General features: G+C 32.6%; 5 protein-coding genes and 1 long non-coding RNA gene across 13 annotated transcripts; 4 read left to right on the top strand and 2 right to left on the bottom strand.

Annotated features, from left to right (window-relative positions):
- The first annotated feature begins 74 nt into the window (after window positions 1-74).
- Window positions 75-11,428, top strand: LOC143343862 (WD repeat, SAM and U-box domain-containing protein 1). 3 transcript variants are annotated; one of them, XR_013080025.1, is made up of 19 exons: window positions 75-706; window positions 2,165-2,374; window positions 2,564-2,735; window positions 2,871-3,016; window positions 3,098-3,324; window positions 4,183-4,418; window positions 4,574-4,664; window positions 5,042-5,145; window positions 5,210-5,352; window positions 5,616-5,811; window positions 5,997-6,142; window positions 6,419-6,627; window positions 6,962-7,233; window positions 7,321-7,411; window positions 7,887-7,981; window positions 8,298-8,459; window positions 8,740-8,887; window positions 9,074-10,998; window positions 11,362-11,428. XR_013080025.1 is itself a non-coding variant. In XM_076769185.1 (18 exons), exons 2-18 carry the CDS (start codon window positions 2,262-2,264, stop codon window positions 9,235-9,237), a joined length of 2,715 nt encoding a protein of 904 aa, XP_076625300.1. In that variant the 5' UTR covers window positions 75-706; window positions 2,165-2,261; the 3' UTR covers window positions 9,238-11,360. The 3 variants fall into 3 exon arrangements, 2 of the variants coding, with proteins under 2 accessions (XP_076625300.1, XP_076625301.1); XM_076769185.1 differs by lacking the exon at window positions 11,362-11,428 and having other exon boundaries at window positions 9,074-11,360; XM_076769186.1 differs by lacking the exons at window positions 75-706; window positions 11,362-11,428 and having other exon boundaries at window positions 1,207-2,374; window positions 9,074-11,360.
- LOC143343871 (uncharacterized) lies at window positions 5,975-12,352 on the bottom strand. 2 transcript variants are annotated; one of them, XR_013080028.1, is made up of 4 exons: window positions 12,156-12,352; window positions 11,754-11,854; window positions 6,378-6,709; window positions 5,988-6,110 (listed from the first exon to the last, which is right to left on the bottom strand). It is a non-coding gene; the product is annotated as an uncharacterized LOC143343871 (long non-coding RNA). The 2 variants fall into 2 exon arrangements; XR_013080027.1 differs by lacking the exon at window positions 6,378-6,709 and having other exon boundaries at window positions 5,975-6,110; window positions 12,156-12,350.
- A 79-nt stretch (window positions 12,353-12,431) lies between these two features.
- Window positions 12,432-13,804, top strand: LOC143343870 (nuclear nucleic acid-binding protein C1D). Of its 5 annotated transcripts, none has more exons than XM_076769198.1 (3): window positions 12,432-12,468; window positions 13,171-13,391; window positions 13,545-13,804. In XM_076769198.1, the coding sequence occupies exons 2-3, from the start codon at window positions 13,178-13,180 to the stop codon at window positions 13,712-13,714; spliced, it is 384 nt and encodes a 127-aa protein (XP_076625313.1). In that variant the 5' UTR covers window positions 12,432-12,468; window positions 13,171-13,177; the 3' UTR covers window positions 13,715-13,804. The 5 variants fall into 5 exon arrangements, with proteins under 5 accessions (XP_076625313.1, XP_076625315.1, XP_076625312.1 ...); XM_076769200.1 differs by lacking the exon at window positions 12,432-12,468 and adding an exon at window positions 12,484-12,560; XM_076769197.1 differs by lacking the exon at window positions 12,432-12,468 and adding an exon at window positions 12,618-12,877.
- A 133-nt stretch (window positions 13,805-13,937) lies between these two features.
- On the top strand, window positions 13,938-14,844 carry LOC143343867 (uncharacterized). The gene is made up of 2 exons (XM_076769192.1): window positions 13,938-14,133; window positions 14,382-14,844. Exons 1-2 carry the CDS (start codon window positions 14,021-14,023, stop codon window positions 14,782-14,784), a joined length of 516 nt encoding a protein of 171 aa, XP_076625307.1. The 5' UTR covers window positions 13,938-14,020; the 3' UTR covers window positions 14,785-14,844.
- Window positions 14,845-15,435: 591 nt separating this feature from the next.
- Papss (3'-phosphoadenosine 5'-phosphosulfate synthase) lies at window positions 15,436-20,131 on the top strand. Its single transcript, XM_076769188.1, has 6 exons — window positions 15,436-15,749; window positions 16,418-17,221; window positions 17,329-17,763; window positions 17,847-18,056; window positions 18,383-18,665; window positions 18,998-20,131. Exons 1-6 carry the CDS (start codon window positions 15,705-15,707, stop codon window positions 19,090-19,092), a joined length of 1,872 nt encoding a protein of 623 aa, XP_076625303.1. The 5' UTR covers window positions 15,436-15,704; the 3' UTR covers window positions 19,093-20,131.
- LOC143343860 (uncharacterized) lies at window positions 19,810-26,377 on the bottom strand. The gene is made up of 3 exons (XM_076769178.1): window positions 25,470-26,377; window positions 21,224-25,277; window positions 19,810-21,146 (listed from the first exon to the last, which is right to left on the bottom strand). Exons 2-3 carry the CDS (start codon window positions 25,202-25,204, stop codon window positions 20,853-20,855), a joined length of 4,275 nt encoding a protein of 1,424 aa, XP_076625293.1. The 5' UTR covers window positions 25,205-25,277; window positions 25,470-26,377; the 3' UTR covers window positions 19,810-20,852.
- Between the last annotated feature and the right edge of the window lie 718 nt (window positions 26,378-27,095).

The following is a 27,095-nucleotide window of genomic DNA, read 5'->3' as shown; positions in this document are numbered from 1 at the left end:
TGTTTCACGTGTATTTAAAATACACGTGTCCATGTCTAATTGAAATATATACTGTTTAATATATGAGTATTTAAAAAGTATAAATGATAATATTGATATGTCGACACAGCGGACCAATGGAATTCCGATCGCGTAACCATCTGTTGTTTACATCAATTTTATCTTTAAATTGAATGAATTATAGTATTTATTAAAAACGGCGAAAAGAAAACGCTTGTTAAGTTATAATAACGTCGATAAGATTTATGTGATGCGAAAATTTGAAAGTATAAAATAATTGAGTGTCAGAAAAAATTCATAGTAGCTAGTTTCGACTATTGTATTTAACGTTAATACGACGACACGTTCTGATATCTAAGGACTACCTCTGTCACTTCTTTTTGTTAATTATACTTTTTGTCAAGTAAATCGAAAAAGGCATACTTGTTCGCGGTACAGTTCTATTTTCGTACTATCGATTTTACCGGCTAAGTAGACATGCGTTTAACGCTTTAGCGTTCCACAATGTCAAAAGCTTCAGTCGGAAAAGTTGCTCTTAGATGTTTCACGTTACACACGTTTCTCTGTTTTCAACACAGTATGTGATGTGATTGGAACGAATGTACATCGACAAATACACATTGTGCGTATGTTACATTTTCTGAACGAATTACTCTCTAATACACCAAATGAACAATGACACCTAGAACATGTGCCTTTTCATAACGTGAGTACATGTTTCTTTTTCCTTTCTTGATTACCATCGCTTAATACTTGGAACACTGAGACAGAATTTTTCAGACAAATATAAAGGAGCACTTACAAAAGAAAAAAAATGATTGCAATTAATACCAATCGAGATCGTTTTTGTTTAAAACAAAATTGAAATTTGTTTGCATTCTAAACAGACCTGTAGTGAAACATTATCAGATTATCTATAACACGAGCAAGAGCTGTTTAGAGCTTCGTATTAAAATGATTGATCCAAATACAGAAAGTGCACTATTTCATGAAAAAGAAAATATGATTTAATATAGATATAAACAGATGATGCATACACATAAAATATGTATAAGGACATAGAAGTCAGGCACAACTATGTAACTGAAGAACTTAATGAAATTGAACTAGCTTTCTCCCGCGAATTCGCTCACCCAAAAGTCGATTTAAGAAACCCGTTAAATGAATTCTAATTAACAGAAATATTTATGAATGATTTTAATCGAATCAAAGTTGTCCAACTCTGTATTACAGGAATTCTAATCAATCGTGCAAAACGATTCTACTTAAACGAATTTAAAGCTTCGATACAAAAAAAAAAAACGCAATTTCTATGTCATCCCATTCTTCGTTTTTATCAGTTATCAATAATCACGCGTAATGTTACTCTATTCGATTACATTCGACGAGGATTAATTTTTAATTATACTCTGCTAGAATGACAGTAACTACAGTGTACGAAACAAAAGGCTTTCCTACGATATATGTATTTATCCGTAAAATAACCTGTACTATAGAGCCACGTTTGCTAAACGCGTGCATCAATCAATGTCAAGGTCTTGTGCTTTTTTTTTACGTTTCCTTATCCAGTGAGTCACAAAACTATCGGCACACGCAAAAAGTGATAAGAATATACAGGTGAAAATTAACAATAAAACATTTTTTCACGCATTTTATTTGAAAAACATAATGTTTAGATCAGTCGTGCTCAGCCTGCGGCCGGAAACACTCGCATTCATTATCAATATACAATTTATAAGTAACAAATTTAATAAAAAAACCGTTCCATTTATTCTCTGTTTCTATTGTATTAAATTTTTATTGAAATTTTTCTAATATAGAATTTAATTTATCTTCGTGTTTCTCAATATTAAATGTAATTGCTGGTGTTTGAAAGATATCGTCAAATGGTAATCTTTGACAAGCATTTGCAAAAGCACTAAAACTTTTAGCAATTCGTATAAAATAATAATAAAACTTCTCTGTTTACACACGCACACACCGGTAAAAGGTTGATTGCTATGTAATTAAATCTTTTACACGAAAGACTTAATTTAAGTTGGTTTTGATTAACAATTTCTTGGTTCGTACGCGTGCAAGATTTTTGTGACTGGCGTTGGATCTAATGGCGGCAAAGTGCCGTGTTTACTGCTTTCATACTGCTTTTTTTAATACGTATTTTCAGTGCCACGAGTAGTACGCAGCGGACGAAATACCAAAAGCTGCGATCCGTCGATAAATAAATAAGATTGGATTTAATCGCTTGCCGCTATTTTTCCAATATGTCTGCCGTTACGATCGGGGATGTACAATCTCTGCAAACCTTAACAGTTCACACGAGCGACGTAACGACCGTCGATTTTGCTGGCGATTGCATATTGGTGACAGGATCAGGGTAATTTTAATTTTATTTCATTTTTAATTCGCTTTTGCGCGAAACAAATACAGCAATCCCTCTTTAATCAACCACGACTCTTATCACAAACATACTTTATAGAATTGGAGATCTTACATAGTTATTAATCGACTCTCGTACAAACTTCGTGGTTCGTACTAATTTTTTTCTATATCTTTTCTTTTTTAGAGATAAACGCGTTCGGGTCTGGCAATGGCGAGCGACCAGAGGATACGTGGAAGCATATTTTTCACCTTTGTTAGGGCACAAGTATGGAGTCACGTCGGTAAAAGTAAGCCCGCGATCAACAATGTTAGCTTCGGCCAGTATAGACGGTACGACGTTATTATGGAACTTACGGGTAGGTTCGGTGATAAGTAATTATCGTTTCTTTCTCACTTTAAATAGTTACAAAACAATTTGCTCGAAAACGTATGCATTTACGATTACGTAGAATACTTGTAATGCGTGTCGCGTGCTTATTGTCTCTCGACAGACAGGATCGAAAATTTACACCATGGTCCAAGTGGGCGGAGAAGCTGTCAGAGTCTGTAGATTCTCTCCAGATTCGTCGCTACTCGTAACTGCCGGAGACAATGGTCAAGTTTGTCTTTGGGATTTGGTTCGAAGAAGTTTAATCAAGTAAGATAATTACGACACCGCGATAATTTGCCTAAGAATGCTCAGACTTCTGGATAAAACGATATCTTTGTTCGTATTTAGATGTTTTCAAAAACACGATGGCGCTATTCAGAGTGTATGCTTTTCACCGGATTCCAGCTGGTTAATTACGACTTGCACTTTCGGTGTCTTAAAATTGTTCTCTACTGCCGATATTATCGACTCGAGCATATCTAATAACCAATCGGTTACTGCGTTTGCCTGGGTAGACGATGCTCATGATTTAGGTGTCGTCTCCTGCGATGTTTCGACATTCCAGGAGGTCACAAGTAAGTACGTAAAATTACTATTTTATGCGGCACTTTTATTCGAGAGGATGATTCTAGAAATTAGGATAAACTGTAATTAAATTATTATTTTAAGAAAAATAATTTAATGTACAGCATATTTACTGACGGTACTTCAATCAATAATATCAAAGTTAAAGTTAAAACTATTTCTTCTTCTATAACTGTTACGCACTTTAAAAATGTAGAGAGAAGTGTAAAGAAACGAGTTAGAAAATCTTTAGCCTGTAATTACAGCATGCTTGAACACCTGCTGAGGTAAAATAATTTCCTAACATAAAATACGAAGTACGTATCACCATTTCTATAATAGTTGTTTATAGTCGCCGTGTTGGATTCTCGACATACAATGAATAAAATAACGGATTTCGAGCTGTCCTTTCCATCAGTGACCCCAACTGTTATAACCAAAATGAAGAAAACTTATAGGATAACGATCGTTTAGTCGGAAACAAAATTTTATGTTGCTTTTTAAAGAATTTGCTTCAAATTTTTAATAAAATGTTCCCCGTTACGTTTCGATATTTACATACAGGATTATCAGCGTAACTTCACCACGTTAAATAACTCTTAAATCAATATTCACTGCATATACAATATTTTCTAATCAATACGCAGTTCAGTAATGACAGTATTGTACGTTATTTGAGACTGATATGTATCTGAAATAATACGATGGACACGTACATACGAGCTAACTGCTTTCTAACATGAAAGAACGAACACGCATTAGAATATCGTCCGTAATAACATACAGAAACAATTATATTCAAACGATGGAAGACTTTTGCGTACACCTAATAATGTTCCTACATATGAGAGTACACGATTCATCTGTAGGTAACGAACCATTCACGCAACTATATCAACTAGTTACTTGTGGCAACGACCATTGCGTGAAACTCTGGGAGGTAACCGCGGTACAGGCAAAATGCGAGGCTTCGTTCACTGCCAAAATAAATATCTGCAGAATAATGGAGAAGCACAGTAGTGCCTTAACTTGCGTACGCTTCAGTGCGAATGGATTGTACATCGGTAGCAGCGGCCTCGACAAGACAGCCGTGATCTGGGAAACGGTACGACTATAATTAGGGATTAGAAGAAAAACTCAAACCCCACCTCAAAGTAAAAAATTTCGAAAGACGCGCAACTGAATGTTGCTTCTATACCAACACGTAACTAATAATAAATTCTCTTAATTTCATCCTTGGATAATTCTAATAACTTTCAGAGCACGGGAAGAATAATGGCGACATTGTCAGGGCACAACAGATACGTAGCGTGCTGTGCGTTCTCGAGGGACGGGAGTTTATTAGCGACTGGTAATTCTGCGATGCAATGTATCAGGTTGTTGTACGCGAAACAATCGATTTCATACACTTTTGAAATGTTTCAAGCACCATATTGCATTTATTACAAACTAATTAAAAAAAGTATACCGTGTTGAATTTAATTTACAATGGCGTATCTTTTGCGTGGATTCGTCTCTTTAAGTATTTACATATGATACACAAGATATTTAAAAACAATCGAAATAGGGGAGAATCTAGTACTTGGACAAGTTTACTTTATATTCGATGCAATTACAGTCGTTGAACGTTTTCGTTATGAATTCGACAATTGTTTCATGCACAACAATCCAATGGAAGTTTGATGCCCGTTTTTTTCGACGTTCTATTTTTAATTGTCGATGCTTCAGGATCCAACGACAAGTCTGTTATTGTTTGGGATCTAACGGGTAGCTTGTGCCTCGATTCGGAACTCGCGCGATCCACGGCGCCTATGTTGTTCTTGGACGAAGAGGTAGATAAACATTTTTAACGAATTCTTATATCACAGTTAATTAACTCTTCTGCTTCTTTCGTAGAGCGTTAAACACGAACGAGATGTAATGAGAAACGCAGAGACGTCGATTAACGACGTCCGATTAATTCAAAGGCTGGAGGATCAGCCCGGCGTGATAAACAGCGTGGCCATTTACGGAAATCATCTCATCGCCTCTGGATCTGGGTTAGTCATTGATATCGTTAAATTTTCAGTCGAAAAGTTACAACGTACAAGTACACTCGACGGTAGTAAGTATCGGGAAATCTTTTCAAGGTTTTTCCTTAGTTTTTTGATTGCACAAGAAAACGTCACGAGTTACGTTTAAAACAAATTTAGTAACCTTAGCGATATAACCAGCTTATAACGCTTTGTACGAGTCATTCTATATTGTTAGATTCGCGTGATACCAAAGAAACTTGATTATATCAGTATCTTATTGAATTTAGGGACAAGTTGGTGCGCGTTTGGAGCGTGGAAATGAACGAGGATGAAAGTTCCGACGTTACTATGACGTTCCAAGAAAAACCTTACAGTCCACTGGATGGTCATACATATAGTATAAACTACGTGGAATTTAGTCCCTGCGGTAGCATGCTTGCGTCTTGTTCTCTGGACGGCACAGCCATTATTTGGAATACCGAGGTAATGGGCGTATACAAGGTGACCCATTTAAATTTATCAACTCGAATATCTCCTCTAATTGCGACGATACAATAAATATTTCAGCGCATTATTGTACATTTAAAAACGTTTCATATGTATGTTGTTACCTAAACGTTACATTCTTATGGGTATTCTTCATTCCCGCTTTCGTTGATTTCTCGCAGGACGGATGTCAAGTAAAATCTTCGTTTGTAAACTCGGGATCGGGTGTTCGCGTCTGTCGATGGTCACCGGATGGTACCAAAATCGCCACAGCCGGGGATGATGAAAGGACCACACTGTGGGATGTCAGTAATATGACCGAACTTTGGTACATCACTTTCATACCTTTTTGCTAATTTACAAATGCGAGGAATGCAATTCGAATATTTTGTATACCGACCAAACATCTGCGTATTCCTAGTATTTTAACAGTCTGATATAGTAGATTATATAAATCATATTTCGATATTGATATTTCAGTGCTAAAATATTCAAATAATGCCTATAGAATATTTAGTTATTAGATTATTATTATAAATATAGATTAAAGTTTTATACGTTACGACCAAAAGGACCGTTGTTAAGTTATCCAATGATACAATAGCGTTTTCAGAGGTCATTCCGATGCAGTGAATGCGATCGCTTTTACGCACGATTCCCGTTATTTGGTTACGACTTGCAACGGTGGAACCTGGATGTTATTCGACTCCGCCGATGACAAATATTGCACCGCACTGATGGTCTGCGAAGAGGCGCACGACTTGGGCGTCCAGGGATGCGACTTCAGCCCAACAGACAATTTCATGATCGCTGGTAAACGCTACAGCCAATACTCATGGCTAATAACTACAGTAGTAGCAGTATTTTTAACAAAGCAATGGCGCAAATTAGATTCCTGTATAATAATATAGTTATCTGTGTGTTGAAATGTTTAAATTAGGCTGGTCGACAGCAAGTATGTGTCCAAGTAGCCAATTTTAGTCCTTAGTATAAATAAATAGGGACAAACTTATTGAAAGTTATGTCAAAATATGCCAAATATTTTAGACATGCCTCTGAATGGGAATGCAAAATTGAGAACTAGTATTCTCTCATTGCTTTTCTAACAGATGGAGCTATAGGTGTCATTTATTGTTTCAAAATGTAGGAAAAAGAGCGGATAGAAGTAACAACAAGCAATCCTATCTACTAGCTACTAGCGGTAACGACTCATTGGTCAAGTTGTGGCAAATAACAATTTACAAGCAAAGTGAAATCACGTCGGGTGGTACCGGAAGCAGCGACGGCAATATACGGTACGAAGAGAAAAAGACTTTGACCGGACATGGCGGTAATGTAACGTGTGTCCGGTTCTCGCCGACTCAAGGCGAAATCCTAGGAAGCGTAGCTACCGATAGAACAGCCCGTATTTGGAGCGTGGTACGTATACGAATGTCCAAGGAAACCTATAAATTATCGCCATTACTAACAGCATATTTTATAATGGAGAAAATAATGTGATTTTAGTACTCTGGTGCTTGCCTGTTCGTATTGGAAGAACACGAAAGTCTTGTAACTACCTGTGCTTTTTCCGACGATACGTCTCTTTTTATTACAGGTCTCGATCAATTATTACCATACACAGTGGCGTACCCGGAAATTTAATTAAGAAGGTGCAACTAAAAATTATCAAACACGAATATGTCATGATACTTTCCGACACCTGGCATACTCGAAAAGATAGAGAAAATGTTTATTTAATATTCATGTACAAAAAACCTAATAATATATTACCTTTACTTTTTAATTTTCTCGCATCTCCCTATGGTACGCCACTGATCGTTGCCTAGATCTGGGTTTCTCAAGCTGTGTTACGCTATAATATTCTATGTGCTAGACACGTATCTTGAAAAAATTAATTTTATATCTCTATAAAAAAGTATATCAATGACATTCCGATAACAAAAAGATAAATGTATTGATAAAATTCCACTGTATTTAGAACATGAACTTTTCAACATTTAAAAAGTTTACGAATCCCTGATCTAGATCGTACCTTTCTTTCATTAACGATAACTATTTCGAACGAGTAGGTGGCTTGGACAGAACCATTTTAATTTGGACAATACCCCAACGATTGATTTCGCAGAATGCCCTAATTGATAACTTAAGGCACAACAGACATAAGGTAAAACGACGAATAACTATGCTACAAAGCAGTGGTGGCCAAACTTGATAAGAACTATTTCCTGTACTTTGGCCACGATTTGGCCACAATTTGGCCACTGTTGCTGTAAAATACAGGTATCTAATAGGTAATTAGGTTTCGAAAAAGTCCCTATATTATAACTTTTAAGCGTAGTTATGATTCCCTGATGTAATGGCCGAGGCAAACAAATTGTATTTGGTGTTTTCAATCCCTGTTTTACGGATGCCTGTATTTCGCGTAAGAACAGAACGCCTGGAATAACGTTACATAAAACGCAAAATATTTTGTGCATCAGATTGCAGACTGGAGAGTCGACGATATCTTAAAATGGCTAAACGAAATAGGACTATCGATGTTAACAGAAAAGGCTTATATAGCAGCCATAACTGGACGGCAATTGCTTACTATATCGGAAGATGACTTAATCAAAAAACTACAAATTAAAGAAGACGAAGAAGTACGTCTATTTGCCCAACTCTGTGGCTCATTATCGATCTTTCTACGATTAACCATTTAATTGCTGTACCAGAGTTAACTCGGGAAACATACTCGCCAAGTAAATGGTAGAGGCTCGCTTAGCGACTAATATGGGCTTCTAATTTTTAAAAGAAAAGAAAAATAAAAAAGCGTTGGCGTTTCTTAGATCGACTACTGAGAAAAAACTCAACAGAAAAGTGGTTAATTGATATTAGTTTACAACGATGGTGTACTGTTTATAAATATGAATATGGTTTCAGGCAGGGGAAGCGTTTAAGACCCAATTGTATTGGCTGAAACGCGAAGATAGCAATGCTGTAGAAGTGCCTATAGACGGCGCTGAAATACCCCATGAATTTTTATGCCCTATCACGCACGAAATAATGAAAGAACCCGTTTTGTGCTCCGGTAAGAAACATAAACAGTAATTACGTTCTCGAATGAGAAAGTATAATATAATGGTAACGATGAAAGTAATTTTGACCACGAAATATTTCTCTTTTATACTAAAAATTAAAGTTTTCGCAAAACTTCGACAAATTCACCAATTATTATTAATTTCATTGTATTTAAATATTTTTCTCGTATTTCCAGATGGATTCACGTACGAGAGAGCTGCTATAAACGAATGGTTTTTATGCGGTAAATATACTAGTCCAATGACGAACAAATCTCTTCAAGACACTTCGCTTTCACCAAACATAGTGCTCAGAAACACGATATACACTTTTCTTCATGGAAACCGACCTCAGTCTTAAATGACGACAACAATATCGCTCCGTCTGTTTTAGTACAAAGCGTGATATGAATTTTTACACAAACTCGCGAAATACCTATTTCCTCCTATTACGGTACATAATTTCCAACGACTTTTGCACATTTTTTGCACTTTTTCAACTCTTCGTGACATGTACCCAAGAAAATTGTACAGGGTGTTCGGCCACCCCTGGGAAAAATTTTAATGAGAGATTCTAGAGGCCAAAATAAGACGAAAATCAAGAATACTAATTTGTTAATGGAGGTCTCGTTAAGAAATTATTAACGTTTGGAGTTCCGCCCGTACTGAATTTTTTTCTAGAAAGTGGGTAGGATTTCGGGGGTAGATCTATTCACCAAAAATTATTGTAATTGACCCCCTCAACCAAAAATAATTTTTTTAAAACGATTTGAAACTTTTCAATTTCGCCGAAAAATTTCTGCACCTTCTCGAATTTTTTTCTCAAAAGTGGGTAGGATTTCGTGGGTATGTCTATTCACCGAAAATGCTTGTAATTGATCCCTGCAACTAAATATAATTTTTTTATTATGATTTAAAATTTTTTAATTTCATCTAAGAATTTCTGCACCTTCTCGAATTTTTTTCTCGAAAGTGGGTAGGATTTCGAGGGTATGTCTAATGGCTAAAAATGATTGTAATTGACCTCCGTAACCGAAAATAATTTTTCCAGAACGATATGAAAAAATTTTTTTTCACCGAAAAATTTAGGCAGCTACTACCCCCAGTCGATTTTTCTTAAAAATGTCTTTCTCATTTTTAGTCATTTTGTTTGACGCCCTACAGAAAAGTTGTCTAATACTTTTCTGTAGGTACCCATGAGCTCTACTTCAGAAAAAAGTTTCATTGAAATATATTCACAATTGTAGGAGTTATGGCTGTTTGAAAATTGGACCATTTTTATGGAGGTTTTCTCATTTTGCGTGGTCAAGGACCAACTTTTCGAATATTTTTGCGATTTGTACATATTCTCCACCAAAATACGCGTAATTTGCTTTTTTAAACATTACAATCGTCCAATCCGTTCAGAAGTTATGACGTTTTAAAAATACGCACAAAATTTTGGAGGACACATCTGGCCTGAAATTATATTTTCGGTAAGGAATTTTTTTCTCGAAAATGGTTAGAATTTCGGGGGTATGCCCATTGACCAAAAATACTTATAATTGACCCCTGCAACTAAATATAATTTTTTTATTATGATTTGAAATTTTTTAATTTCATCTAAAAATTTCAGTACCTACTCGAATTTTTTTCTCGAAAGCGGGTAGGATTTCAGGGGTATGTGTATTCACCAAAAATGATTGTAATTGAGCCCCGCAACCAAAAATATTTTTTTCAGAATGATTTGAAATTTTTTAATTTAATTTTTTAATAACTTTTTAATAAAGCCTCAGTCAAGAAATTGATATTCTTGATTTTCGTCTTATTTTAGCCTCTAGAATCTCCCATTAAAATTTTTTATATGTATGTATATACGCGCACGGGCGCACACAAGTCATTCCAAGCCAAATCGTGCATGGTTTACACTCGATGTCAGCGATATTGGAGAAACTGAAATATGATATAGTCCACGTGAAATTAGAAAAAATTAATGACCATATCTTTTATAAAAAAAACTTTAAGGAATCCGATAATATACATATACATTGTTTAACATTGACGAGTCTGCTGCACATTAGTTGAAAATATTGAAAACCAACAAAATGATAAACCATCTTTTCTCCTAATTTCACGTGGTCATGTCGGTTTCAATTTCATCAAAATCCTTCGTATCGAATGCAAAAAGTAATCGAGTTGCCTTCAAATGATCCATAAACGGCCCATTTACGCAAAGGTGTACGAAATATTTATCCACGTCACAATTTGATACAAATACAAAAAATAAAATATTATCGTGCACGCAACTTTTTGAAAAGAAAAAACTAAAAATAATTATTAGCAGTTTTCAAATATAAAACTACTTTGAATAAATTAATTTAAATATACTGCGCAATAAAGATGGTACGGGATTCCGGTATATGCAACTATAAACAATTTAATGCAACCAACGAATGAAATACTATCTATGCAGTACGATACAATAAAACAGTTACTATTTCATGAGCTCACGATCAATATTTTTCCTTTTTCTTAATAAATACAACACACTTACTATTTCGTTGTTTGTTTACGTAAAAAAAAAACAAGAATAAATAAAGTCAGGATATTTACGACTCCAAAAGTGTTTACTTTAATCGTTCGTTTATCAACTTTTCAGCGTTAATTTATGCACGTTTGCACGAACAATATCAATTAATTAATTAGTTATAAACAATTATTCGAAGAGACAGTATAATTAGCTGAGAAAAAAATATTAGGAAAGCCTGCTCTAATCTTCTTATCATCTCGGTGCAAAATTCAACAAATAATTCGACAAATAATAACCCGATAGAAAGATACAAATATATATTAATGTGACGTATCACTTATTATAATAATATATATTAAATACCAAACCTTATTACTCCATTTGAAATTGGTACGATTTTAATTCCACAGGTGTCATGGCGTCGATTGCGTGCTGGTAACTTTTTTTGCATTCAAATTCCAATCACAAACTGCAACAGAAATAAAATACAAATTAAAATCGAATGCACCATATTGCACATACTTAATGGTAATTAAACAATGATTGAACTCAAAATAGTGTTTACAAGATATGTAATTTCGTTTAGGAAGATATAATCAATCGATGCCGGTTAAATATCGAAGAAAACGCGCGAAACCGATTCAGCTTTTTTTACAATTCCTACTCAATTTGTACTATAAATGTATTAATGTTAAACGAAGGCATCATTAGAGTGTAATAGTAATTAACAGAAGCATTTAGATGTCGATAAGTGAAACATCTATGTATACCTTGTTAATCGAGACACTGCCACAGACGAGGCATACGAGAAGACCTTACTATTTTCCTGGAATTTCGAGACCCCATTACCATTTTCGTGTTACTCACAACGTTACCAATGGATTTAGAAATGAATTTCAATCTTTCCATAGTCAAGTCAAATGTATTTACGCACATGCTACAGCTGGCTACCCCTCAACACTAATTCAATGAATAGTTTCTCAACTGACCGCCATCCATGAGAAGAGGACGCTCAAAATCACCTCCGTGTTTTCAGGTCGGTATGGCAGACAGATTGGACCACGAAAGTCCATAAGGTGTAAGGTATGCACGTATATCTCGTCTGTGACACTGCCAACATGTCCTACCGTATCAATTTCTACAGAACGAACGACGACGTTACGAATAGTCATAGAGTCGTTCATCATCGCGATTCCTGAGTCCCGATCCTCTAGATGTTTATTTCTAACGAAAGGTTAAACTGTAACGTCGTTGATCTTTGTGAGCAAGAGTACTGTGACGGTTGAGCTGCTGCTCTCACGACAGGCGGCAGCACCGTTCATTTTTTGGTGATACTTGCCATACTGTGGCTAGATTTGGCATAATTTAGTGCATCGACGGCGACAGTGTCGCCGTGACATTAGTAACGACGAACTTCCTTAGCATCTAACAGAATGGCGGGGAAAACCAACATATCGTCTCATTATTGTTAATTGTACTACAAAGCAACGAAGTACTATAACTATACATACATTGTTGACTATGAAAAAGATGCATATTTGAATTTTTCGAGTAAAAGAATATTTACTATTATGAAATAATTACGTAATTTAAGATTACTAATACTTTCAATAATGATAAACTATAAATATCATAATCTGTATTGAGGGCAAAATATTTCGCAACTTGCAAGTTTTCAATCATATTTGATGTCTAGATCATAGACAATAGATTAGAGACATTTAATTTTGTAAGAAAAGCATTTACATTAATGTGTACGTAATAGATTAAAAAATGATTTTTTAGGCTAAACATGAACACGAATTTCGAAGAACTTTCACACGACAAGGATCTAATTGCAAAATTAGAACAATTTCGAGATGGAATATTAAAAATCGAAGAGACGATTAAACTTGCTACGGATCCAGATATATACGAAAAACTTACAAATGCAGACAAAATTAAATACAATCTATTGATGTCTTATAGTGCAAATAGCATGTTTTGGATGTATTTACGTGCAGAGGGTAAGAATTTAGAAGTATGAAATAGAAAATCTGTCTAAAAATTAGTTACAGTACTTTTAAATTAGTTTAAATATTATATTTCTTACATCTGAACTTAATTATTAATTAAATTGTTATTTAAGTACTTACTGACTCAATGTAACTGTTAATTAGGAATTGACCCAACAAAACATAAAATAAGATTGGAAAATGAACGCTTAAAGAAATCTATGACACGTGCAAAACAAATAGAAGAAAGAAACACTCTTATGCCACGTATAAATAAAGATGCTGCACAAAGATTTGTTAGAAATGGATTATGGGAAATGAAGAATAAGAAATGAAAAAAGCAAAGATGTTTAAGATAAAAATGACTGTAACTTAATTTAAGAATATATTAAAATTAATAAAATGCAAGATATTAATTTCTAGTATTTTCTCTGTGTTTTTAAATATTTTTTTAAAGAATTCAATGTATCATATAGGTATACTAATATTTTGAAATATTGTTTGTCTTGTAGGACATTTTTTGCATTTATTTACTTTTCCTTCATAACCCTTAGTGATTGCAAAGAGACTTAAAACAAAAACTTTCATAAAATTCAAACATATGACAAATATAGTTTTCATTTTTGTGATAAATTTTTTCTATGAATAAAATAATGGAAACTGAATACCAGAATAATTCTAAACCAAGTACTTCAACCACATCTGATTACATATTACCTTCAAAGAGTGGAAATAACTTCACACAGATGAATCAGTAAGTTCTATTAACTCTTAATACTTATAATTACTAATGACATAATATGAACATGCACACAGTTGACACAACTTTGTTCTTTTTTCATTGCAGAAACATTTATAGATTATAATTTTAAATGACTCATTGTTTATACTCTGAGTGAACTGTATGAACTGTTATAATTTGTTTTCTCTAAGAATCACTAATACACACAGTTCATACTGTATAATATATATTTTTAAATATATGTATATTTTATTTTGTAGGATAAGTAAACTTTTCAAAGAAATAAAAATACAAAATAACATAGAATATAATGAAGAAAAAGATGAACAATTTGCAGGACAAATTGACAATATTATTCAAGAACTTAATGTAGTGCTTGTAAAACCATTCTCCTCTGATAGTCTTTTGTATTTTGGCACTCAGCTATTTTTAAAGTATGGAACAAAATACACATTGTTGGGTTATATAGATGATATATTTGGATCTATCGGAAAACCTATGTACTCTGTAACTATAGAATGCAACCCAGAAGACATATCTATCGTTAATACCCAAGTATATTATTTTCCAAATAATCCAAGTACTTCATACATGTATGTAAAACAAATGATAGATGAGGCTTCCAAGAAAGAAAAGTACAGCACTATAATAAAGCATTTATAGCAAATATAATATACATATGATTCTTATATTTTTTAAATTTCTATTTTATTATTCCATATATAAGTGGCATTAAAAATTTGTCATGTAATATTTCACAAATTACATAAAATAAATGATTCTTTTGCATAAAAATACATAACTAATTATTATTTATCCTACATATTCCTCTCTAAATAAGAACGTAAAATAGCAACAATTAGATTAATTTCAATATTTAATGAAATTTAATTAATGAATTTGTATGTATATATTAACAAAATTTTTTGATTAAATAACGTTTCTAATTCAAATATTCATAACATAAAAGCTTTATGAATATCATTAGATTTCAAAGATGAGAATTAATATTGAATAAAAGAATATATAACTTTTTAAAATTTTACACTTTTAGTTTTTGTTATCATATTATTATGTTATACAATAAATTATGGAACATGTGTAATTACATACATATTTCGTAAAAAAAGCGAATAATTCTGTAACATTGCTTTTGAAACGATAATAGGAAGAGAGAAATCTACAAATGATAAACCTATGTAATTTAGGAACAGCTCATATTAGAATTATTAACAGATTATGTATCTTTTACTGATGCGCTAGTATATGTATATCTAGTATCTAGAACAGGTTTGTAGTACCGTTAGTGCATGCTTCGTACTTGCAATTGGTCGCAACAGTCTCTCGAAACTGTAGGTTGTTGACAACGTATTTCTTATTGTAATTTATCAGCATTTTTCATAAATGACGACCATTGAAAAACGTGTACTTATCGCGAAGCACACAGGATTTGTTTTCTGATGATGCAAAGCTAGTTATAGCTTTTATTAAATCTAAGATATATCGAGTTTTACTTTCATTTGATCAATTGCCACATATGCAGAAGTGGATAGATAATATACAAAGCAAAATATAGTACAGTTATGTCAAACGAAACTATTGAAATTCCAAACAAACGAATAATGACGGTACGTATAATCGAAATAAATTTGATCCTAAGTTTCACAAATAATTTTGCATGCATAATATTTAATTAAATCAAATATTTCAAGTTATAATATACTATAAAGTACAATGTATGCAGACACGCACGCGCGCAATGCACGCACACATACATACACATGCACCTACCTACCCACATACGTTTGCACAAATATAAAATACAGATATTATTTTCATAAAATACCTATACATTTTAATTTTTTTTACTTTTTTTCTCGAATATCAGATTTAAGTAATGTACATGTATTATTGATATTATGATAATTTTCTATTTTTAATAAATGGATTTACATAATATAAAAAAAAATTTTTAAACATTATTTTGTCATTTAAATTAGTATGGTCTTTGAAATTCATGTTCATATTGGTATTAAACATAATGATTTTATTTTTCACCTATATTAAACACTGCACAAACTGTAACTAAAAAGGCCTTATTAGTATGTCGTTTACTTCAGAAAAAATATAACAATAACTCTGACCCAAATGTGCAAAAACTGTGTTGTTATGCCCATTAATAATTTTTATTATTTTACAACGAAAAGATTTATGTAATTAAAAATTAAAAACAAATTATAACGTTATGATATATATCTATTGAACGTTTTATGTTATAAAGAATCCTGTTTTTTAGACTTGTACCAATATATCGGAGCAAGCTCACCATGTATCAAGAGCAAAACGTGGACAGGCAGTGGGAAGCGTAAGAGGTTTTCGTGGATGTACCGTTTGGTTAACAGGCCTTTCTGGTGCAGGGAAAACTTCTATAGCTTTTCAAGTTGAAGCTATTTTAGTCAACCATGGGATTGCTGCTTACGGTCTTGACGGAGATAACGTAAGGAGTGGTTTAAACTGTAACCTTGGTTTCAGCAAAGAAGATAGAAAAGAAAATATAAGAAGAGTTGCAGAAGTAGCTAAATTATTCGCAGATAGTGGTCAAATCTGTTTATGTAGTTTTGTCTCGCCGTTCGAGGAAGACAGACAACTGGCGAAACAAATTCATAAAATGTCGGATCTTCCATTTTTTGAAGTCTTTGTCGATACGCCTCTTAACGTATGCGAAGCTAGGGATACAAAAGGATTGTATAAAAAGGCACGTCAAGGAACTATTAAAGGTTTTACTGGAATAGATCAGATGTACGAAAGACCAATAAATCCTGATTTAGTGGTAACCACTGAAAATTGTACCCCAGAAGAATCGGCCGCTACGGTCATTGATCTTCTAGAGAAACAATGCATTATACCGGTGCTGCAAAAATCCATAGTACCGATACGGGAGTTATTCGTTCCAGAATCGCGAATATCTTCTGCCAAGTTAGAAGCTACTACTCTTCAAAGTTTAGAAATTAGTGATATAGATGTACAATGGGTCCAGGTTTTAGCAGAAGGTTGGGCTGCACCTCTTACAGGTTTTATGAGAGAAGATCAGTATCTCCAGGTATATGCAATAATGTTTTGTAAAACACGAAATAATGACATAAAACTGTTATTAAGCAATGAATGTATTATTATTATAAGTATAAAACACTTGAACAATATTTTTAGACTCAGCATTTAAAATGTCTCCTTCAAGGCGACAAGGAAATCAATCAGTCTGTTCCAATAGTTCTTGCAATATGCACAGAAGATAAGGAACGTTTGGATGGACTTTCAGCATTTACATTGAAATACAAAAATAAAGCTCTTGCAATATTACGTAGGCCGGAATTTTACTTTCACAGGAAAGAAGAAAGATGTGGATGGCAATTTGGTACTAACAACTTAGGCCACCCATACGTAAAAATGATTCACGAATCTGGAGATTGGTTAGTAGGTGGTGATATAGAAGTTCTTAAAAGAATCAGATGGCACGATGGTCTGGATAAATATAGACTTACACCGAATGAAATTAGAACAAGATGTAAAAAAATGAAAGCTGATGTTGTGTTTGCATTTCAACTTAGAAATCCTATACATAATGGTCATGCATTGTTAATGCAAGTACGTTTATTTATTTATTTATTTATTTAGTGTTTAAATTGAACTTACATAATATGGATGGATCTAGATTTTTTTACTTATAGGACACGAAAAAGTGTTTGCTGGAAGAAAGAGGATTTAAAAATCCTGTATTACTTTTACATCCTCTGGGTGGTTGGACAAAAGATGATGATGTACCGTTACATACAAGAATTCTGCAACACGAGGCTATACTCAATGAAGGAGTCCTAGACGCTAATTCTACGTTATTAGCAATTTTTCCAAGTCCAATGATGTATGGTGGACCGGTTGAGGTAAATTTTTATGCTGTGGAGAGCTGGTAAGTTTGCGAGGCATAGGAACGCGGGGCCCGATAATTATGGTCTCTATCCTAAAGTCCGTGTCCGTTTACTGTACGTATTTTCGACATGTTATCTAGACTCTAAATGTAGAGATGAGTGATCAGTGGTGAGAGTAGGTAGATTAAATGGAAAACTTTTCTCTCTCCCCTCTTTCGTCCTATTTGCAAACTTACCAGCTCCCTACAGCACATGCACCTATGAGTTAAATATTTTATGCATTAAAAACTTATATAATATTTCTATTACTTTTTGATTCAGTTCTGTTAATTTAATATTAGGTACAATGGCATGCAAAAGCTAGAATGAATGCAGGTGCTAATTTTTACATTGTTGGAAGAGATCCAGCCGGTATACCGCATCCTGATAAAACTGCAGTTCCAGATGGGAATCTTTATGATCCCTCTCATGGCGCTCGAATTCTTTCAATAGCTCGAGGATTGCAGAACCTAGAAATTATACCATTTAAGGTTGCAGCATACGATAAAAAATATAAAAAAATGTCTTTCTTTGACAAACAGCGAAAAGAAGATTTTGAGTTCATATCAGGAACGAAAATGCGTGGTATGTATTATTATACACATATGCATATACATACCTATCCATACGTATATGGTTTTTCACTCAGAGTTGAGCAAAGTGTAATCTGATTATGTGTAATCACATTGCAATTGCACTCTAATTAAGAAGTATTACATGAAAATTAGGTAATTATTATACACTTTAAAGATTTACAAAAATTACAGTTCAGTAACATAGTTATAATGTATAGATTGTAATAACTATAATATTATTGCACTTGTACGAAATGTGCTAATTTATTTGCAATATTTTTTATTGGTTGAAAAAAAGTTGAAAAGTTTAATGTTGAAAACACTTGCAATGTTCTTTTATAGGTTTTGCCAAATCAGGTGAAAATCCACCTGAAGGCTTTATGTCAACCAAAGCATGGCTTGTCTTGGCACAATACTATCAAAACTTGGAAAAGTAAAAAGCTATTTGTAAAAACATTAGAGATTATTAAACATTTAAAATTAACACATTTAGCATAGTAAAATTAAATTAACAACTGTTGTAGCATAATAAGTATGAAAATATTTAAAACTAGTGCAATTTTAATATTGCTATACATTTGTATATTTGTACATTCTTCTTGTACAGCACAGGGATTTCAATATTTATCTGTGTATTAGATAAAATCAAATCTATTTACAATTATTGTACGATGTGTACGTTAATTTTATTTTATACTATAGATACAAAACCTAATTGTATTTTTCACGTACATTTTATACGAATATATTATTTATGACTACGTATACATTTAAAAATGTATATTTTCCTGTAATCCATAAATCATGCATAATTTTAATGTATATTCGATAAGCGATCATAAGCGATAATCGATTTTATATGTACAGTAAATACCTTAAAAATACTCTATAAAGTATCAAATAGAAAATTAACTGACATTCAAGTTTTTTTTTATTGCCACAATAAAATACAGATATGATTCACAGACAAAAAATTCGATAATATAAGCAAATAAATAAAAGTTAAAATATTAAATTGCTTTGTAGTAGAAAGAAAACTAAACTGTGAAAATGTGTAACTTATGTAATGCGTGGTGAATGAAAATTGTTTCTACTGTTTAAAATTTAAATAATTATACAATATTTTGAAAATAGTTTTAGTAAATTAATAAATTTTTGAATGGAACATGTATTTGTATAAAAATTACCGAAGCTTATATTAATGAATTTGATTTTATAATAAGAATATTAGTCATATATTTTTTAGAATTATAATTAACATGAATATTTTTACTTCACTGTTATTTAAAAAAATATTATGAAGTAATGCTAATAATAATAATTATAATGATGTTTGAGCTAGTATTTGGGCATCCATTTTGTTATATGTAAAATTCTGTAATGTAATTTTTATCCGAAATGTACAGAAATTCATATTCATATCTCTTCTGAAGTATATGTTATATTAATATATATTACAAAAAAACCACACTCAAAGTACCAAGAATGTATTAGATTTTTTCTTATTCGTACTATAATTTACAACTGTAAAATGCAATATCTCTACAATAGGTAAAAACTAATTATTGTCCACGCTTTAACCAAGTAAGAAATAAAAAATACTCGCAAAAGAAAATAATGTAATTAGTAAACGTAACAAAAACGAATGAATATGAATCACGAACGACATATTTTATAAATAAACGCATGGTTATGAATAATGTCAATTTTATTAATATGTACCATGAAATTTATATATGCATTATCAAGTAAAATATATATGTTCATTCTTTATAGATTTGTACAAAATACTTTATATTGTAGTACAGTTATTTTTTATCGTTTTTATAACTAAACGAAAATTTTGTAGTGAAAAGCATTTATGAAGTTAAAATTTGTTGTATCATCATTTTTACAATCTTAATAAGTATTTTCATACAGCGAAATAATCTTACAAAATTTCTGCTTTAACTAGCAGAAAATTATCACGACCTTTGGGGTACATATTTAGTGTATCCTTAGCGAGTGAAACCTGCATACGGTTTCAAGGAAATATACATTTTAGAATATCCATAATTTTAGTTACAGGAATGTGATTTAGCCCCTATTTATTTACCCCAATTAAAAGGTTTTTTTAAAACTGTAATCACCACAATAAAACTTTTAAAAGTCTCTTCTTTTTACAATTAATACCACACCACAAAATGCGATATTAAATTCAATTATTATACATAATGGATGCTGTGGCTAAATTGACCTCTGTATTTGCATCGGATAGATCAGGTAAGGACAACATAACTGGAATCACTTGTATTTTTCCTGAATCATCTTCCTGTTGCAAATGAACCACAGCACCTGATTGTAATATTTCATTTGTCATCATTTCGTCTGCCATTATTTCGGCAGGTTCCATATTATCTGCAGTTACTTCTTCTGTGTAAACTGTAGTATCTTCCATATTCATTATAACTTCTGCTGCATCCGAAGCTTCTCTAGACGTCTCTTCGTATTCCTAACAGAATAAATGTGGTATAAGCAAAATTCTCTATAAATTAAGAGGGAATTAATTTAATATAAAATTATATTTACCTGTTCGTAGACTTGTTCGTATTCTTCTGCTATTTCTTGTTCTTCGAATTTTACTATTCCCTGTTCTTCGAACTTAACTATTTGTTCTTCCTCAAACTGTTGATCTATCTGTTCTTCGTACTCGCCATCGGGAACCTCAGGTTCCGTTTTAGTATAAATTTCTTGTTCCTGATCGGAACAAGAAGAATCTTCTTGCATTTTTGGTTTAATATTTCGACCAGGTACTATTCTTTTAAATCCAGATCCCCCTAAACTTTCGTGTCGTCTTTCGTGTTTGTTTTTATCGCCTAAGTATTTAAAACGCTGTCTGCAGACGCTACAAGAGTATGGTCGTTCGTTTGTGTGTGTTCTCTCGTGACACACAAGAGCACTAACTTGTTTACATCTCCATGGACAGTATCTACACTGTAAAGGCCTTTCGTCGCTATGCCTATTCTGATGATGCTTAATCAATTGAATTTTTGTCTTTAAATTAAATCCACAAATTTCACACGTATATGGCCTTTCTTCAGAATGAGATATCATGTGTGTTTTCAATCTAAGCTGATTCACAAATCTCTTTGGACAATGAGGACAGGGTAAAGTTCCTTCTAGTCTATTATGCGTCACCATCATATGGTGTCTTAGTCTTACTTCAGAAGTGAACGTTAACTCGCAATCTAAACACTTCATAGGATCTTTCTCCATATGAGTGTTTTTAATGTGCGTTCTTAAAATCATTTCTGTTTTGAAAGTTTTATTGCAATGATAACACGATACTCTTTTCTTTTCCGGTGTTCCATCTATATCTTCCTTCACAACACCAGGAAGAGATTCATTGTGTATATGAGACATATGCCATTCTAACGATCTAGTCGAAATCATTGATCTATTACATATATGACACGTGTATTGTCTACCGTCTTTGTGAACTCGATTTCTATGTATAACGAGCGTCGAATGATTCGGAAATTTTTCGCCGCAAACTTGACACGAACATTCCTTTAATCCTCTGCTATCAGTTTTTTCATGCACTCTCATATGCAATCTTAAACCATCGCGTCTATTGAAACCAACGCCGCAAGTATCGCATCGAAACTGGCGCTGATCTTCATGAATTCTTACATGTTGTTTTAAAGTTGAACTATTTTTAAACATTTTGTCGCAATGTGGACATTGAATAGTATACGCTTTATGAGTATGCATATGCTTTGAAAGACTATAAAACGGTACTAATTTATGGCAGACCGGACACTCCCGTTTATTTCCTACCGGTTGATGTTTACGTATTCTATGATGTCTAAGACTTGCAGGATTTTTAAAGTCCGCCCCGCAATCCTCGCATAAATAGGCTCTCAATGTCGTGTGTACAGATTTCAAATGAAAGCTAAGCTTTTGTTTGAACGCAAACTTTTTAGGACATTTTGGACATTGAAATATTTTCTCCCAACTCATGTGCTGTGTTTTCACATGTTGATCCAACGTTCCCTGATGCTTGAACTTTTCACCACATATATCGCACAATTGCCCGAATATATTGTCGCAATGTTTTTGTTCATGTTGACGCTTCTTTCCTTTTGAATCTAGTATCACGTCGCAGTATTTACACAGTAACTTTTTTATGCAAATTACATTGTGATTCCTTTTCGCCTTGTTTGTCGGAAATTCTTCCATGCAATCTTCACAAAAATGCATAATTTTATAATCGTGCATTTTTAAATGTTCCTCGAGCACTTCTTTAGAAGCAAATGTTTCCGGACAATAATCGCATTCCAAATAGTGTTCTTCCGGAATATAATCCGCTGGTTGGGTCTCATCTATTAAATCGGGTAAACTGTTTTTAAGCACCGCATTATTCCTATCTTCATAAAGAGATATAATATCCTTGTCCTTTAATCTTGTAATCACAATTTTACGTTGCTTTAAATAATCTTGAAAATCTTGCAAGTTCTTTTCTTTTTCTCCCAAAATTCTTGCTAACTTTTCAATGTTCCCTTCTGTATAAGATTCGTCAAGTTCTTTCTGAAGAGATTCTTTCTTTTTTTTTGCTTCTTCCCATTTTAATTTAAGTTTTGCTAAACGCGATAAATATTCTTCGGTATTTACATATGCTCTTTCGCTAGTGGCCTTTTCTTTTACTGGCTCTATTATTTCTGAAATATCATTTTCAATTTTCTTAGTACTTACATTGCTATCACTATGTTTATTAAATTGTATATTTACAATTGAATCACTTCCTGTATGTACAGAACATCTTTGATTCTCTTGATTTTCGTTACGCCTAATGTAACGAGTATGTGTTTCCTCTAGTTTCAAAGGAAGAGAAATATTAGCATGCCCGCCTAATACCTTTTCCCGTTTCTTCTTGTACTCTTCTATTTGTTCCTCGATAATCTGTTCTCGTATTTCAGATTTTTTTGTTCGTTCTGGAAACAAATCCTTCTCTTTTGTAACTAGCGTCTCGTATCGCTTCAAGATTTTTTCCATGGGCTTGATATCAAAGTTTTTCTTCCCCGCGGATTTATCGTCTTTCTTTTCTAGCGCCTTATCCATTTTCTTAACTTTTACTAATAATATTTCATTCGGTTTAGAACCTTTAACAGTAACATACATAATTCCATCTTCTTCATTACTATTAATGCTCAAAGGATTATGTAGATCTAACTTTTGTACTTTAACATCTTTGTGACTTCCAATTTTATCAGAGGTATTAGACTGACAAGTATTTTCATCTGTTTCCTCGGTAGATTCTTTCTTTGTCTGCAATAAGAGCCTGCGTTTTAATATGTTTGGTTGTTTTAAAGATTCTTTTGTACTTTCACTATTATTTATAGTTTCAGATTTAGATATGCTATATGGTTTGGTAGCATAATTACTACTGTCTGTGTCTTCTACTTTAATGTATGCGTTTAGCGATGTATCATATTTATATGTTGTTTGATTAAAATCTGTATTTTCATTATCTGCAACTGAATTATCACAAAGAAAAACTGGTTGCAGACACTGTTTTATAATATTTTCCTTCTGCTGTGTATTCCGCCTCCTTACGATTGGTACTTCTACATCTATTTCATCGTCAGAATCTGCGGCATCGGAAGTGTCGGGTTGAAATGGTGGATCATCCGGATCAAACTCCTCTATAGATTCATTATCGTCACTGTCCTGTTCAACTGCCATGTCTTCAAAAATCTCAACTTCAACTTTATTTTCTGACTCATCAACACTGTCTATGATCTCAACTTCTTTCGAAGAGTTTTGTTCATCTTTTAGTGAGAAAATTGAAGATGCTCTTTGTCTGGGTATCTGTTCATCATGTTCTTTACTAGTAGATGGATTATTTGTATTGTAATCTAGAAAATTTTCTACTTGCATCTCGGAATTTTCTATATTCGTTACGGATTGCAATTTGTTTACTTCTAGATTTCTTGCTACCGTATCTGTTAGAGTAATGTGAATAGATTTTAATTTAACTTCTGCCTTTTTAATTTGCATAAAAAATTTGTAACTCATTTTTAAGTCACAGATACAGTCCATGCACATTTGAGTTGATAAACTGTCGTATGGATTTATTTCTTCTAAGTGTTTAATTTGTTGACTTAATCTCATTTGAATACCTTTCTCGCTAAAAATGTCAACTAATGGGAGTTTTAAGCCTGCGCAAGTCCTACAGTACTTCTTCAACTCCTGTTTTGTTTGCTCCAATATCGATAACCTTTTTTGTGCAGATATTTTATTGTGCAAAGAAATTTTAGTTAATTCATTTAAACTATTGGCATCGTGGGCCAATAATTTTACACGTGGTGTTATCTTCTTCAATTCATTTATATCTTTGATTTGACCAAATGGTTCTTTATTTGATACTAATGCAAATTTGTTTGATTTACATACTGCTTTAATATCATTGTCAAACACATTTTGAATACTGCTATCACTATGTTGAAGATTATCTACTTTTACTTCGCTATAATTATGATCCCTGTTATTAACTTCAATGTGCTGCATCTTTGATCCAATAACTTAAATATTTTGCATTGTATTCTAAATGTGTATATGCAAATATTTTAACTTTAACAACCTAAATAGAAAAAGAAAATTATGTTGAATACAAATGTTATCATTATATCATATTTTTATTCTTTCACAAAACATACGAAGAAATAAAATAAACAAATGATCTTATCGTAAAAGTAATTCTTTAAATTTAAGTTAAAATATTACATTCTTGAAACTTTCTGGAAAAATGACATTATATAAATATTTCATTTACCTTATTGTTTATTAAGAAAGAAAATTTAATCCATTTTGTAACGCTGCTTGTGCATGTTGTATTTACAGTGTTCGTTATTTTTCTTGTAGAATAAATTTACACAGGATTATTATATGCATCAGATGCCATTATTACGAGTTTAATGATTCATAAAAAAACTGATAAAACTCAATTCGTGTAACTTTACTATACATATATTTATTGTTACTGCAATAAGTTTGCAGTCGTTACTTTAATATTACCGATATTTTCAGACTTTTAAAATTTACGTATTTATTCGTAAAATGAAAAATGCCTTTGATTTCTTCTCTCAGAAACGATTGAATCTTTTCATTTTCTCCATAAGACAAATATGAAATTACGCTCTCATAATCGCAGGTATTCATTTTTCATCCGAAATTGAGGTTATGTGGATTTAATCATAAGGCGTATATGCTCTTGCGTTTAAGTTTCACGCAATCGTGATCGGTGTGCGTTATAACAAGTTTTCTATTCATTAATTTTACCTTACAGTACTCGTTATCGGACAGAGTAATAACATTATTCAAAAGTTTTTCTAAACTTTCACTAATATAATTTCTTCCTAACGATATCTAGATGGCGCGATTCAATAGCGCCTTTGGCGTATGTTCTTTTCGACCTACGCAACGGGCATTCTACACTTCCGAAATTCATGACTAGCTTTCGATAGCCATAGAATATTTTCGTACACGATACTCTGTAACAGTAATGTATTATTAAAATCTGTCATAGATTACGATCCGAGAGATGTAACTATCGTAAAGCAAGTCGGTTCAACTGCGCACACTGAAACGAAAATTCACGACACGTTTTACCGTCGGGTTCTGAAATTCCTTCACTGAGCTTATGACGTTGCGTATATTCGTAATGGCCGTGGTTGCATTTGTGGAATTGAAAATTCGAAAATCATAATAGTTAAATGTAATAATTATAAATTATCGAATTTTCCACGATAAAATATAAGCACGCGTATATAATAAGAAAATAAAACATATTTTTCATTTATATTAACGTTAGTAAGATTTTGTTTTTTACATTTTTATCTTTGGAGCGTATGGCTTCGGCGCGTGCGTATAATTCTACAAGGTGGTTCCGAAATAGGTGGTCATTCTTCGTGAGTACCATATTTCACTCTTTTTAAGGATGAAAAAAAAGAGTCGTATAAACATAAATTCGGAAACTTCTTCATTCCGAGATATAAATACGCTTTGTTATGATGGAATAATATAAGAACGAAGGGTTTGATGCAAATAAGAAGGCAGTTCCAATATTTGAATTGTATTTATTAGAAAAATAAAACAGGTATAGATTCTAAACTCTGTGTAAAGTTTCTTATGGCAAATATTAATTGATCATAAATTTAAAATGGAACTGCCTTCAAATGCTTAAGACTTATTTAAAGGGTTAAAATCAATGTTTCAAACACTGTTCAACACATTAAAAAATTCTTAGTGTAATCCAAATTTGATTACACATGGTAAGAATTCAATTTTTGAGTGCATCTGTTTAGAGTGAGAAATAGATGCAATGATTAAACCCTGATTTATTGGAATAGACTGCTCTATATATATATAATTGATCCATTCTATGAGGGTGCATATGATG

The sequence above is a fragment of the Colletes latitarsis genome, chromosome 7, assembly GCF_051014445.1.
Source record: "Colletes latitarsis isolate SP2378_abdomen chromosome 7, iyColLati1, whole genome shotgun sequence".
Taxonomy (NCBI): domain Eukaryota; kingdom Metazoa; phylum Arthropoda; class Insecta; order Hymenoptera; family Colletidae; genus Colletes; species Colletes latitarsis.
This window is presented reverse-complemented; position numbering and strand designations above follow the sequence as displayed.

Coding starts and splice junctions, on each gene's coding strand:
- LOC143343862 (XM_076769185.1), top strand. CDS start 2,262: ATGTCTGCCGTTACGATCGGGGATGTACAATCTCTGCAAACCTTAACA. Junction 6,143..6,418: donor AGTAATATGACCGAACTTTG/GTACATCACTTT, acceptor ATGATACAATAG/CGTTTTCAGAGGTCATTCCG. Junction 8,888..9,073: donor AGAACCCGTTTTGTGCTCCG/GTAAGAAACATA, acceptor TCGTATTTCCAG/ATGGATTCACGTACGAGAGA.
- LOC143343870 (XM_076769198.1), top strand. CDS start 13,178: ATGAACACGAATTTCGAAGAACTTTCACACGACAAGGATCTAATTGCA. Junction 13,392..13,544: donor GATGTATTTACGTGCAGAGG/GTAAGAATTTAG, acceptor ACTGTTAATTAG/GAATTGACCCAACAAAACAT.
- LOC143343867 (XM_076769192.1), top strand. CDS start 14,021: ATGAATAAAATAATGGAAACTGAATACCAGAATAATTCTAAACCAAGT. Junction 14,134..14,381: donor AACTTCACACAGATGAATCA/GTAAGTTCTATT, acceptor TTTATTTTGTAG/GATAAGTAAACTTTTCAAAG.
- Papss (XM_076769188.1), top strand. CDS start 15,705: ATGTCAAACGAAACTATTGAAATTCCAAACAAACGAATAATGACG. Junction 15,750..16,417: donor CAAACAAACGAATAATGACG/GTACGTATAATC, acceptor CCTGTTTTTTAG/ACTTGTACCAATATATCGGA. Junction 18,057..18,382: donor TGTATGGTGGACCGGTTGAG/GTAAATTTTTAT, acceptor ATTTAATATTAG/GTACAATGGCATGCAAAAGC.
- LOC143343860 (XM_076769178.1), bottom strand. CDS start 25,204: ATGCAGCACATTGAAGTTAATAACAGGGATCATAATTATAGCGAAGTA. Junction 21,147..21,223: donor ACGAACAAGTCTACGAACAG/GTAAATATAATT, acceptor TTATTCTGTTAG/GAATACGAAGAGACGTCTAG.